Source organism: Oncorhynchus gorbuscha, linkage group LG23 (genome assembly GCF_021184085.1).
Source record: "Oncorhynchus gorbuscha isolate QuinsamMale2020 ecotype Even-year linkage group LG23, OgorEven_v1.0, whole genome shotgun sequence".
Classification (NCBI taxonomy): domain Eukaryota; kingdom Metazoa; phylum Chordata; class Actinopteri; order Salmoniformes; family Salmonidae; genus Oncorhynchus; species Oncorhynchus gorbuscha.
In genome coordinates this window covers 20,907,386-20,920,537 of record NC_060195.1, presented here as the reverse complement: position 1 = coordinate 20,920,537, position 13,152 = coordinate 20,907,386, and the positions used below count along the sequence as shown (strand labels likewise).

At 47.3% G+C, this 13,152-nt stretch overlaps 1 protein-coding gene across 7 annotated transcripts in view; it reads left to right on the top strand.

The window, feature by feature from the left end:
• Positions 1 to 13,152, top strand: part of mtus1a (microtubule associated tumor suppressor 1a) — a 60,149-nt gene that overhangs the window by 40,674 nt on the left and 6,323 nt on the right. For 6 of the 7 annotated variants that reach the window (XM_046323628.1, XM_046323629.1, XM_046323626.1 and 3 more), the window contains 2 exons: positions 2,290 to 2,356; positions 11,109 to 11,323. In XM_046323628.1, the coding sequence (XP_046179584.1) occupies positions 2,290 to 2,356; positions 11,109 to 11,323 (282 nt within the window). Of the gene's footprint in view, positions 1 to 1,232; positions 1,433 to 2,289; positions 2,357 to 11,108; positions 11,324 to 13,152 lie in introns of those variants that run through there. The other variant, XM_046323633.1, reaches the window with a different exon arrangement.

Genomic DNA, 13,152 nt, shown 5'->3' with positions numbered 1-13,152 from the left:
AATGATGATACTAGTTCATTCATTACCATCCCTCTGTCATACTGTCCCAATGATGATACTAGTTCATTCATTACCATCCCTCTGTCATACTGTCCCAATGATGATACTAGTTTATTCATTACCATCCCTCTGTCATACTGTCCCAATGATGATACTAGTTTATTCATTACTGTCATCCCAATGATGATCTGTTTATTCATTCATCCCTCTGCTGTCCCAATGATGATACTAGTTCATTCATTACCATCCCTCTGTCATGCTGTCCCAATGATGATACTAGTTCATTCAATGATTACTAGTTCATTCATCATCTCTGTCATGCTGTCCCAATGATGATACTAGTTCATTCATTACCATCTCTCTGTCATGCTGTCCCAATGATGATACTAGTTCATTCATTACCATCTCTCTGTCATGCTGTCCCAATGATGATACTAGTTCATTCATTACCATCTCTCTGTCATGCTGTCCCAATGATGATACTAGTTCATTCATTACCATCTCTCTGTCATGCTGTCCCAATGATGATACTAGTTCATTCATTACCATCCCTCTGTCATACTGTCCCAATGATGATACTAGTTCATTCATTACCATCCCTCTGTCATACTGTCCCAATGATGATACTAGTTCATTCATTACCATCTCTCTGTCATGCTGTCCCAATGATGATACTAGTTCATTCATTACCATCTCTCTGTCATACTGTCCCAATGATGATACTAGTTCATTCATTACCATCTGTCATACTGTCATGATACTGTTCATTCATTACCATCCTGTCAATGATGATACTAGTTCATTCATTACCATCCCTCTGTCATACTGTCCCAATGATGATACTAGTTCATTCATTACCATCCCTCTGTCATGCTGTCCCAATGATGATACTAGTTTCATGCTGTCCCAATGATGATACTAGTTCATTCATTACCATCTCTCTGTCATGCTGTCCCAATGATGATACTAGTTCATTCATTACCATCTCTCTGTCATGCTGTCCCAATGATGATACTAGTTCATTCATTACCATCTCTCTGTCATGCTGCCATTTTTGACGCACCCTATCTTATTTGCTCCACTCTGCCTTTTACCACTGCTTCCTGCTACTACCACCACCTTAAAGTGACCTCCGCTCAACTGTGAGGAGGTTGTCCCACTCTGCAGTCTGTCGCTCTCTTAGGGAGAATATGGTAAAGCTCTCAGCACTCAGATAGCAGGGCCAATGGAGTGCCGTTTTCAGTCGTGCCTCAGTCAGATGTAGTTGGAGCAGTCCTAGAGAGGAGTGTGTGGAGGTGGTGTCCACCTGTGCTGCTGTCATTCGTGTCTTGGTGTGCTGGGCCTCTGTAGCCTGGGGGAGACTCCCTGAGGCTGGACCATGGGCTGCTCAGGGAGCAGAGCGTGCCTTAGCCCTCCCTGCTCTGGAGACCGGGTAAAGGACTTCTATCTTTTGTTCTACTCTGTCTGTAATGGGGATGGGGAGCAGGGGACAGGAAAGACTGCTAACTCTGTCTCGCTGACCCTTCATTAGAGGATACGATTCTTTATTTGACTTGTCTGTTCTGTGCCTGACTCATTAGCCTCTGTCTATTTTGTGTGTTCTGTTATCCTTCTTCTCTGAGGGAGATTTTTCTAGGACAGTAACAGGGCCTGTGGTCCTCAGTTGGTGCTGTGTCCGGTGGATTTGTTGAGGAGTATAAGACCGGTTAGTGGGGGATTCCCTCTGCGTCAGTTTGGGAGGAGCACTGCAGCTAGGGCAGCCTCTGTAAAGATGGGGGGAGAGCGAGTAGGAAAAGTAGAAAGAGGAGAAGGCAAGGAATAGAGAATGTCAAGTAGCTGGGGTAGAGAGAATGGGTGTTAGGGTTTCTGTCTCAGCTCAGTTGCATAGGGGTTGGGGGGGAGGGGGCTTTGCCTGACATGTTTTCTCAATGTGTTGCATTTGTTAGCCGAGGAGCAATATAACTGTGCTATTTGGCTCAATATCCTCTTAATGAAATGAAGTTGAGATGGAGAGGTCTTGTACACTAATTAAGCTGTTACTGTCATTGGATTTATCCCAGAAGTGCTTGTCATGAATCAACAATATGCGTCTGTGTGCATCTAAAATGACCGTATAGAATTCGAAAGGATATTGAATTGAAAGCTGTTATACAAATAACTTTTTTAGGTTCTTCTTACTGAACTGTGTGTGTTTTTGTGTGTGTGGGGCTCAAGCCTGTTGCAGTGTGCCAGTGAACCAAAGCCCCAAGCTGAGTTTAAATGACCACTAACAGTGTGTTTGTTTCCCAGCATGATGAGGTCATTAAGCAGCGCAGGGACCTGTCCCAGGAACTGATGACCTTGAAGGGAGAGCTCGGTAAGTAAGGTCACCACAGAGACAAACCTAACCGCTTCAGGGTTAACTTTCCCCTGGGTACACATCTAGAATCAGCTTCTCCTCCCTCAATCCTAACCTTAACCATTAGTGGGAGAAATTATACACTGACCCAAGATCAGTGTCTAGGGGACACGTCAATACTTCACTACGTTTAGTTAAGCTATCACTACGGCTAACATTAAACAGATAGGGCTCAATGCTACTTTGTTTTGTTTGTGCAGCTATTATTTGTCAGAGCACTTAGCACTAGGCTCAGACCCAACCCTTAGCACTAGGCTCAGACCCAAGAACAACTCGTGGGCTTTGCCTTGACAGTGATGTTGTGCTTTCAGTGTGTGGGAAGGAAGCTCAGAAACCATCTTTGTGACTATCTTTTGGAGAAAAAAACATTGCTGCCATGACTGAGTGTATAAAGCAGCTTAAGTCTGTCACAAGCCCAAACAATGGCAGTGTCATCAGACAGTTCTTCTATTGCATGTATTCCCTTTGCCTCTTATCTGCCCTGTAATTAGATTCTCCCCCTCCTTCCCTGGTTAATTTGTTCTGTCCTCCACCGAGGAGAGGATGGGACGCCCAGAACCGACGTAGTATAGAAGTGTGTCTGCTTTATTAGCCCCGGCCTCTGTTCTGAGTGTCTCTGATGCAGCATGTTCCCTTGAGGGTTCTTTAGGTTGGTGTCTGGCCCCCATAGGGGCTGTTAGCAGCCGGCCCCCATAGGGGCTGTTAGCAGCCGGCCCCCATAGGGGCTGTTGGCAGCCGGCCCCCATAGGGGCTGTTGGCAGCCGGCCCCCATAGGGGCTGTTGGCAGCCGGCCCCCATAGGGGCTGTTGGCAGCCGGCCCCCATAGGGGCTGTTGGCAGCCGGCCCCCATAGGGGCTGTTGGCAGCCGGCCCCCATAGGGGCTGTTGGCAGCCGGCCCCCATAGGGGCTGTTGGCAGCCGGCCCCCATAGGGGCTGTTGGCAGCCGGCCCCCATAGGGGCTGTTGGCAGCCGGCCCCCATAGGGGCTGTTGGCAGCCGGCCCCCATAGGGGCTGTTGGCAGCCGGCCCCCATAGGGGCTGTTGGCAGCCGGCCCCCATAGGGGCTGTTGGCAGCCGGCCCCCATAGGGGCTGTTGGCAGCCGGCCCCCATAGGGGCTGTTGGCAGCCGGCCCCCATAGGGGCTGTTGGCAGCCGGCCCCCATAGGGGCTGTTGGCAGCCGGCCCCCATAGGGGCTGTTGGCAGCCGGCCCCCATAGGGGCTGTTGGCAGCCGGCCCCCATAGGGGCTGTTGGCAGCCGGCCCCCATAGGGGCTGTTGGCAGCCGGCCCCCATAGGGGCTGTTGGCAGCCGGCCCCCATAGGGGCTGTTGGCAGCCCCCATAGGGGCTGTTGGCAGCCGGCCCCCATAGGGGCTGTTGGAAGCCGGCCCCCCTGTTGGAAGCCGGCCCCATAGGGGCTGTTGGAAGCCGGCCCCCATAGGGGCTGTTGGAAGCCGGCCCCCATAGGGGCTGTTGGAAGCCGGCCCCATAGGGGCAGCCGGCCCCCATAGGGGCTGTTGGCAGCCGGCCCCCATAGGGGCCGTTGGCAGCCGGCCCCCATAGGGGCCGTTGGCAGCCGGCCCCCATAGGGGCCGTTGGAAGCCGGCCCCCATAGGGGCCGTTGGCAGCCGGCCCCCATAGGGGCCGTTGGCAGCCGGCCCCCATAGGGGCCGTTGGCAGCCGGCCCCCATAGGGGCCGTTGGCAGCCGGCCCCCATAGGGGCCGTTGGAAGCCGGCCCCCATAGGGGCCGTTGGAAGCCGGCCCCCATAGGGGCCGTTGGAAGCCGGCCCCCATAGGGGCCGTTGGAAGCCGGCCCCCATAGGGGCCGTTGGAAGCCGGCCCCCATAGGGGCCGCAGCCGGCCCCCATAGGGGCCGGCAGCCGGCCCCCATAGGGGCCGTTGGAAGCCGGCCCCCATAGGGGCCGCAGCCGGCCCCCATAGGGGCCGTTGGAAGCCGGCCCCCATAGGGGCCGTTAGCAGGGGGGCCGTTAGCAGCCGGCCCCCATAGGGGCCGTTAGCAGCTAGTGCTGGAATGCTAAGCCATATGAGGCTGTGGAGACGAGGACACACCCCACAACCCACAGACACACACTGCAGTGGTCTTGGAAACACCCCTCCTGGCCATGCTGTGGTTTACGTGCTGGTTGCCGATACACTGTTTTGATCTCAAAATAGACCATCCATATGAATCCTGAAGGGGGGTCTCGTATCAAAATCATTGGCTGAGCCTCTGGACAGACCACAGAAAGTAACTTATTAGAAAAGTAGTTAAATTGGTTTCTCCGAATTCATGACAATAATGCATCAGTGATGGGTATTTCCTGCATCTTTCTGAAGAAGTAATGCTACACTGTAATGCCTGTTTCTGTGTGCCTATGTGTTATGTAGCCAGTTAGCATGCAGAAATGGTCATTTAAAAAAAACAATGAAATGTTGATTGGGGGGGGGGTTCCCTGGACCTTAAAGACCTCCTGATAAGTATTGTTGTGGACTTGGAAAATCGAATTTAGTTGTTTTTCTATAAAGAAACATGAGATTTTTTTAGTCAAAACCTGAAGGGGAAAAAACTGTGGGGAAATTCAAAACCTGGAACAACTAAACTGAGCTCTGAATTGGTCCGATGTTCCAGTGCTCTGTGTGTTCCTGTCTGGGGAGACTGAGGTGATCATGACGTCATGCTAAACCTTGTAGGCAGACCAACGAGCCAAACTCCCCATACCCGTGGGCACTACTTGTTGTTCTCTGTAAATATTTTTATTGCGCTTCACAGCCATCTTTTTTTGCGTTTCCTTTTTTTCTCTCACCTTTGTGTCCTCAACAGTTTGCAGCCCTGTATTAAGTCTATCTGTTCTGTTCCTGTGGGGCTGCAAGGGTCTGACTGGGGGATAGTGTGGCTCCACCCCTCCATGTTGGTGGTCAGACAACGTACCTCAGCCTTGGGACCAGCACATGACTCCCCTTCCCATTAAGCCCAGTGTATCAGCTTCTAATAGATAAGACCACCAGACAGTTCTACAGACAGACCCACTGGGGTTGTTTGGTACATGGTAGTACTGTACAGGGGGAGGGGAGGAAGGCAAAGACCACAAGGCATTTATCCTGAGCCCAACACTTGCCGTCAGTGATTCCGTCCCAAATGGCACCCTATTTCCTATATAGTGCGCTACTTTTGATTAAAACCCTGTATAGGCCCCGGGAATAGAGTATACTTTACCCCATCCCTCAGACAGTATTCTGCATAGCCAGTATGGGCTTGCTCCCCCAATGATGTCACCACTCCACTCACAGCAGCTGGCTAATTATAGTGTACTGCATTGTCTGTTTGGGCCACCTCCAGTTTCATGACATGACATACTATCCTTTCATATTAACTCTTCACCAATATAAATTACAAGCGCTTCATATTTATTTTCCTGCCTCACCACCTAGTATCTGGAATTGGGGCACATTCAAAGCAATCACCCTGACAAGAATCCAAGACCAGTAACTTTTAGATATGGCTTTTACAGTGTGTTTTAGTGTGATGAATTTAGCCTGGCTCCTATGACCATATCCCCTGTTATACTTCATGCCTGTGGAGTGCAGGGCTCAACCTGAGGTGTTTGTTTGGGCTCTGTCCCTGTAGGTCCGGGGTTCTATTTCTTCTCACTCCCATACTTTTGATATGATGCTATATATTACACTTAGACATTTTTATAATTTTAAAATATTTAACGCACCTGTTGGAAAGAGTCAAAGTAAATGGATACTATATAAATATTTTATGTGCGTAAGCCATTTGTTACTTTTTTTTTTACACAAAATAGTTGCCTCAGAGTATTGCTTCATTACCATCACTCTGAACAAAATGAACAATTATAATGGTAAATCAACATTTTATGTCAAATCACAAAAGAACTGTGAAGTGAAAGTGGAGAACAAGGATATGACATGGAGAGTATCATATCTCCACCTCCAAGAAATGCCACTTTGAATATTGCTTATACTGCTTCATTGCCGCAACGTCAGTAAAACAAAAAACAACATTTCTTACATTTTAGGCATTTAGCAGACGCTCTAATCCAAAGCTATTTAGAGTAGTGAGTGCATTCATTTTTATATTTTTTTCCCAAACTGGTCCCCCATGGGAATCGAACCAACAACATTGGCTTTGCAAGCACCGTGCTCTACCAACTGAGCCAATTCATCTAGATTCTCATCTATTTGAAATATTATATCTCATTATGTTGTGGTTGGAATTAACAAATGATGGCTGATTCTACTAACCAAGTAAACCTTGTGGCCTGGCAGTGAAATCCCAAAATGTTGCCAATTGCCATGACCACAACAAAATGTCAGTAATGACTATTTCCAGGTTCCAGAAGTAGCTTATTTTTCAATGGGAGTAACCCTGCTAAATACTGCTTATCAAATTATATTTTACTTTCTTTATAGCAATCAATGATAATCCATTTCCAACCACTTATTTTTAACTAGTCCAATTTACTATTACCGCCACAATGTACACATACAGTTGAAGTCGGAAGTTTATATATCTCTAGGCCATCAGACTGTTAAACAGCCATCACTAACATAGTCTGCTGTCAACATACAGACTCAAATCTCTGCCACTTTAATAAATAGACTTAATAAAGTTATCACTAGTCCCCTTAAATAACGCCACTTTAATAATGTTTACATATCCTACATTACTCATCTCATATGTACAGTTGAAGTTGGAAGTTTACATACACTTAGGTTGGAGTCATTAACTCGTTTTTCAACCGCTCCACACATTTCTTGTTAACAAACCATCGTTTTTGCAAGTCGGTTAGGACATCTACTTTGTGCTTGACAGAAGTAATTTTTTCAACAATTATTTACAGACCGATTATTTCACTTATAAATCATTATCACAATTCCAGTGAATCAGAAGTTTACATACACTAAGTTGACTGTGCCTTTAAACAGCTTGGAAAATTCCAGAAAATGTCATGGCTTTAGAAGATTCTGATAGGCTAATTGACGTCATTTGAGTCAATTGGAGGTATACCTGTGGATGTATTTCAAGGCCTATCTTCAAACAGTGACTCTCTGCTTGACATCATGGGGAAATCTAAATAAATCCGACAGGACCTCAGAAAACAAATTGTAGACCTCCACAAATCTGGTTCATCCTTGGGAGCAATTTCCAAATGCCTGAAGGTACCACGCTCATACAATAGTACGCAAGTACAAACACCATGGGACCACGCAACCGTCAATGCAGGTGCTTCAACACCTGCATTGCTTGCTGTTTGGGGTTTTAGGCTGGGTTTCTGTACAGCAGATGTACGAAGGGCTATATAAATACATTTGATTTGATACCGATCAGGAGGGAGACGTGTTCTGTCTCCAAGAGATGAATGTACTTTGGTGCGAAAAGTGCAAATCAATCCCAGAACAACAGCAAAGGACCTTGTGAAGATGCTGGAGGAAACGGGTACAAAAGTATCTATATCCACAGTAAAACGAGTCCTATATCGACATAACTTGAAAGTCCTCTCAGCAAGGAAGAAGCCACTGCTCCAAAACCTCCATAAAAAAGCCAGACTACGGTTTGCAACTGCACATGGGGACAAAGATCGTACTTTTTGGAGAAATGTCCTCTGGTCTGATGAAACAAAAATAGAACTGTTTGGCCATAATGACCATCGTTATGTTTGGAGGAAAAAGGGGGAGGCTTCCAAGCTGAAGAACAACATCCCAACCGTGAAGCACGGGGGTTGCAGCATCATGTTGTGGGGGTGCTTTGTTGCAGGAGGGCTGGTGCACTTCACAAAATAGATGGCATTGACCCCAAGCATACTTCCAAAGTTGGGCAAAATGGCTTAAGTAGCAAAGTCAAGGTATTGGAGTGGCCATCACAAAGCCCTGACCTCATTCGTATAGAAAATGTATGGGCTGAACTGAAAAGGCGTGTGTGAGTAAGGAGGCCTACAAGCCTGACTCGGTTACACCAGCTCTGCCAGAGGAATGTCCCAAAATTCACCCAATTTATTGTGGGAAGCTTGTGGAAGGCTACCCGGGAACGTTTGACCCAAGTTAAACCATTTAAATGTAATGCTACCAATATGTGAGTTACACTCATATATTGGTAGCATATATGAGTGTATGTAAAACTTCTGACCCACTGGGAATGTGATGAAAGAAATAAAAGCTGAAATGAATCATTCTCTACTATTATTCTGACATTTCACATTCTTAAAATAAAGTGGTGATCCTAACTGACCCTAGGATTAAATGTCAGGAATTGTGAAACTGAGTTTAAATGTATTTGGCTAAGGTATATGTAAACTTCTGACTTCAATTGTACTTCAAGTGTAACGCACTTGTTCCCAATATACTGTAACTACTGGAAAAAGGATAAACGTATAACAATTTCAACGAGAAATTGCATTGTTGATGGTAGCCTCCATGCAGGTATACACAGCCAGTGCAGGCCAGTATTTATGGTTTAAGGAATTTAAATTATTTCTTAATGTGGTAGTATCTTATAGACGGATAAACCAAATATTCCAAAAACTCATTCTGTTTTAAACTAAAATAGAATGCTAAAGATGTTTTGTGAAAATCGAGTCAAATCTAATTTTGTGTGATTTAAAAAAATGCCAACTGTGCCCATAGTTGCAGAATCACCAGAGCCAGTTCCCTGGCTCCCAGGGTGATGTACCATCTGTGTCACAACCACGGCCTCACTTGTCAGGGTCCCCTATCCTAGACATGTATTTTCTGTACTGTAGGCTGGAGCTGGTTCTTTACATTTCATTTATGTTTAGCTGTTTGTCTCATCGGGTAGAAACCGTCTGCTTGGCATTTTTGCCTGAGACATAGTTCTAGATGGATGACATGGCTGACTGGTACACATGATCAATAACCTCAAATTCCCCTTTGTCCTAAAACTTTCACTTCCCCAATCCTTTTAACGTGTGAATCTCATAGTAGTGAACATGTCTTGTTTTATGAAGAATGCCATAGAGCTCCTATTGTAAATCTAGGAAGGTTGCCACCATTAAACATATTGCATAAGAAGATTCATATTCTGACACGTGCCTGCAGAAGGGCACCAACCATAGAATTAGAATGATTTCTATTGCACCAACAGCTGGAAATAGCGTTTAATACCCATCCATCCCTGCCCACTTGTAAATCAAGAGCTATTGAGCTATTATGTTCATACTAGTAGGATTGTGTGTCAGGAATCAACCTCCATATGTATGTCACCTGCTACACATAGAGACAGTAGATACTACCCTGTTGTACACAGCTGCCACTCTTATGTCATCGCCAGCCAATGTAAATCCTCACGGGCTGGCAAGGCCAACTGCTGGGCATCACACTGGCACTGGCATCTGTTCTGTCTATACCAGGAATGTGGCACAGCACGCAAAGGCCCACCAGAGCCATATGTCTGTTGCTTAGTTTATATTAGTGTCTCCCAACTCCAGTCCTCCAGTACCCCCAACAGCATGTACATTGTGTTAGACAGTAGAAACAGCAGCATGTCCATGTTCAAACTGGAATGCTGGTGTACTGTTCTACTGTAGCAGACATATGTTGCAAGTAGGACAGAAGTGAGTCAATATTTAAAAAATACCAAGGACATGACACTGATTTCAGACAATTGTGAAAATGTGTTTTTGATAACTCATGGTTGTGTCTTTGTACTGCCAATAAGGCAGTGTGCTCTGTAGTCAGCACAGGCAGTGTGCTCTGTAGTCAGCCAGAGGCGGGCACTGGGTAGGGCAGTGTGCTCTGTAGTCAGCCAGAGGCGGGCACTGGGTAGGGCAGTGTGCTCTGTAGTCAGCCAGAGGCGGGCACTGGGTAGGGCAGTGTGCTCTGTAGTCAGCCAGAGGCGGGCACTGGGTAGGGCAGTGTGCTCTGTCAGCCAGAGGCGGGCACTGGGTAGGGCAGTGTGCTCTGTAGTCAGCCAGAGGCGGGCACTGGGTAGGGCAGTGTGCTCTGTAGTCAGCCAGAGGCGGGCACTGGGTAGGGCAGTGTGCTCTGTAGTCAGCCAGAGGCGGGCACTGGGTAGGGCAGTGTGCTCTGTAGTCAGCCAGAGGCGGGCACTGGGTAGGGCAGTGTGCTCTGTAGTCAGCCAGAGGCGGGCACTGGATAGGGCAGTGTGCTCTGTAGTCAGCCAGAGGCGGGCACTGGGTAGGGCAGTGTGCTCTGTAGTCAGCCAGAGGCGGGCACTGGGTAGGGCAGTGTGCTCTGTAGTCAGCCAGAGGCGGGCACTGGGTAATCTTTTTTTAAATATATTTTTTTATAAATGCGTTTGCCTTTCCAATGCTGTATGTCATAACATGAGCCTCGAGTTTCGCTGAACAGTTGTTCCCAAAGTGTTTACTTATCCCTGTGCATGCAGGGTGAATTTCAATACTCTCATTTCCCCTTTCTCCGAACTGACCATTTCTGATGTCCTTACTGTCATTGACATTTTTATTTATTTAATCTTTAAATAAACATCCATGAAATGTCACATTGAAAAATGTAAATAAAGAAATCCAATAAGCACAACTAAGAGATTTGGTGCCGTACCCACTAGCCTTCTCAGCCCCTTTGTTAGATTGTTTATCTAATGCTGTTCTTCTTTGATAAGATATGAGACAAACACATTTCCCGTTAGAAAATACAGTTCCACAAAACGAAATGTTTTCCCCTCTGCTGTGGAATCCTACTGGCACCCTGCAGTGAACTCGGCCCGCTCGTGTGAGTTGTTGGAGCGGGAGAAGGATGAGGTGTGTGGGGCATTGGAGGGCGTGCTCCAGACGATGCAGGAGCAGCATCACACAGAGCTGGCCCAGCTGGAGGAGAGGCTCAGGGTGTTCTACCAGGCCGAGTGGGACAAGATCCACATGACCTACCAGGAGGAGGCAGACCGGTGCAAGGCCCTCATGGAGCAGCAGGTACATTAAAGCTACTGTATGCATCCCTAATGGAACCCTATTCCCTATATAGTGCACTACTTTTTTACCAGAGCCCTATGAGATTTGGTCAAAAGTAGTGCACTACAAAGGGATTGGGGTGCCATTTGGGACGTAGAAAGAGTGCCAATAGGCTAAACGTGGCTCTGTTCCTCCTTTTTACTGGAGAAGTCTGTATATTTCAGATCAGTAAAAATGTAGAAGTGCTTGAGAGGATTGGAATGCACCCACAGTGTCAAGTCTTAATACAACTACACATGACACTGTCGTCACCCCAGTCTCTCAGGGCTCAGTCCTGTGTCTGTCTGTCTGACAATGAGATAATTGTTTAGAGATTTGTTCATTTCTGACATGCACAATATCAGTCAGTGTCCTTTGCGGTCATTCTGTTGAGTCATTCACAGAGCGTACTACTCAGCTAGATTCATTTCAAGGAAAATTGGTCACTGCAGAAGGTAGTCCACAAATCAGACCTGGGGCCATCTGTCGGTATACTGTCAGCGTGGAGCTGGTTTCATCCTGATGCTGAAGGTTGCTCTACTGATACTGACTGCACCCCAAATTACACACGGTTCCCTTTTATAGTGCGCTCATTTTGACCAAAGCCCTATGGACCCTAGTCAAAGTTGTGTACTTTAATGGGAATAGTGTGCCATTTGGGTATGCATACTGTCTTACTCAAACTGACTCGCTGAATAAAATTGAAATTCTATCCGTTTGGAATAAGTGTTTTTGGCAGTCTGTACTGTGTTGGTTTATTTGATCTTAATTAGTTTAAAGGACTAAAGGCTTTTCATGATCTATGCGTTACTATTGATGTGATGATTCATAATGCACCTGTTAAAGGGATACTTCGGGATTTTGGCAGTTAAGCCCTTTATCTGCTTCCCCAGAGTCGGGTGAAGCCCTTTATCTGCTTCCCCAGAGTCGGGTGAAGCCCTTTATCTGCTTCCCCAGAGTCGGGTGAAGCCCTTTATCTGCTTCCCCAGAGTCGGGTGAAGCCCTTTATCTGCTTCCCCAGAGTCGGGTGAAGCCCTTTATCTGCTTCCCCAGAGTCGGGTGAAGCCCTTTATCTGCTTCCCCAGAGTCGGGTGAAGCCCTTTATCTGCTTCCCCAGAGTCGGGTGAAGCCCTTTATCTGCTTCCCCAGAGTCGGGTGAAGCCCTTTATCTGCTTCCCCAGAGTCGGGTGAAGCCCTTTATCTGCTTCCCCAGAGTCGGGTGAAGCCCTTTATCTGCTTCCCCAGAGTCGGGTGAAGCCCTTTATCTGCTTCCCCAGAGTCGGGTGAAGCCCTTTATCTGCTTCCCCAGAGTCGGGTGAAGCCCTTTATCTGCTTCCCAGAGTCGGGTGAAGCCCTTTATCTGCTTCCCCAGAGTCGGGTGAAGCCCTTTATCTGCTTCCCCAGAGTCGGGTGAAGCCCTTTATCTGCTTCCCCAGAGTCCAGAGGGTGAAGCCCTTTATCTGCTTCCCCAGAGTCGGGTGAAGCCCTTTATCTGCTTCCCCAGAGTCGGGTGAAGCCCTTTATCTGCTTCCCCAGAGTCGGGTGAAGCCCTTTATCTGCTTCCCCAGAGTCGGGTGAAGCCCTTTATCTGCTTCCCCAGAGTCTGAAGCCCTTTATCTGCCCCAGAGTCGGGTGAAGCCCTTTATCTGCTTCCCCAGAGTCGGGTGAAGCCCTTTATCTGCTTCCCCAGAGTCGGGTGAAGCCCTTTATCTGCTTCCCCAGAGTCGGGTGAAGCCCTTTATCTGCTTCCCCAGAGTCGGGTGAACTCATGGATACCATTTTTCGGTCTCTGCATCCAGTATGAAGGAAGT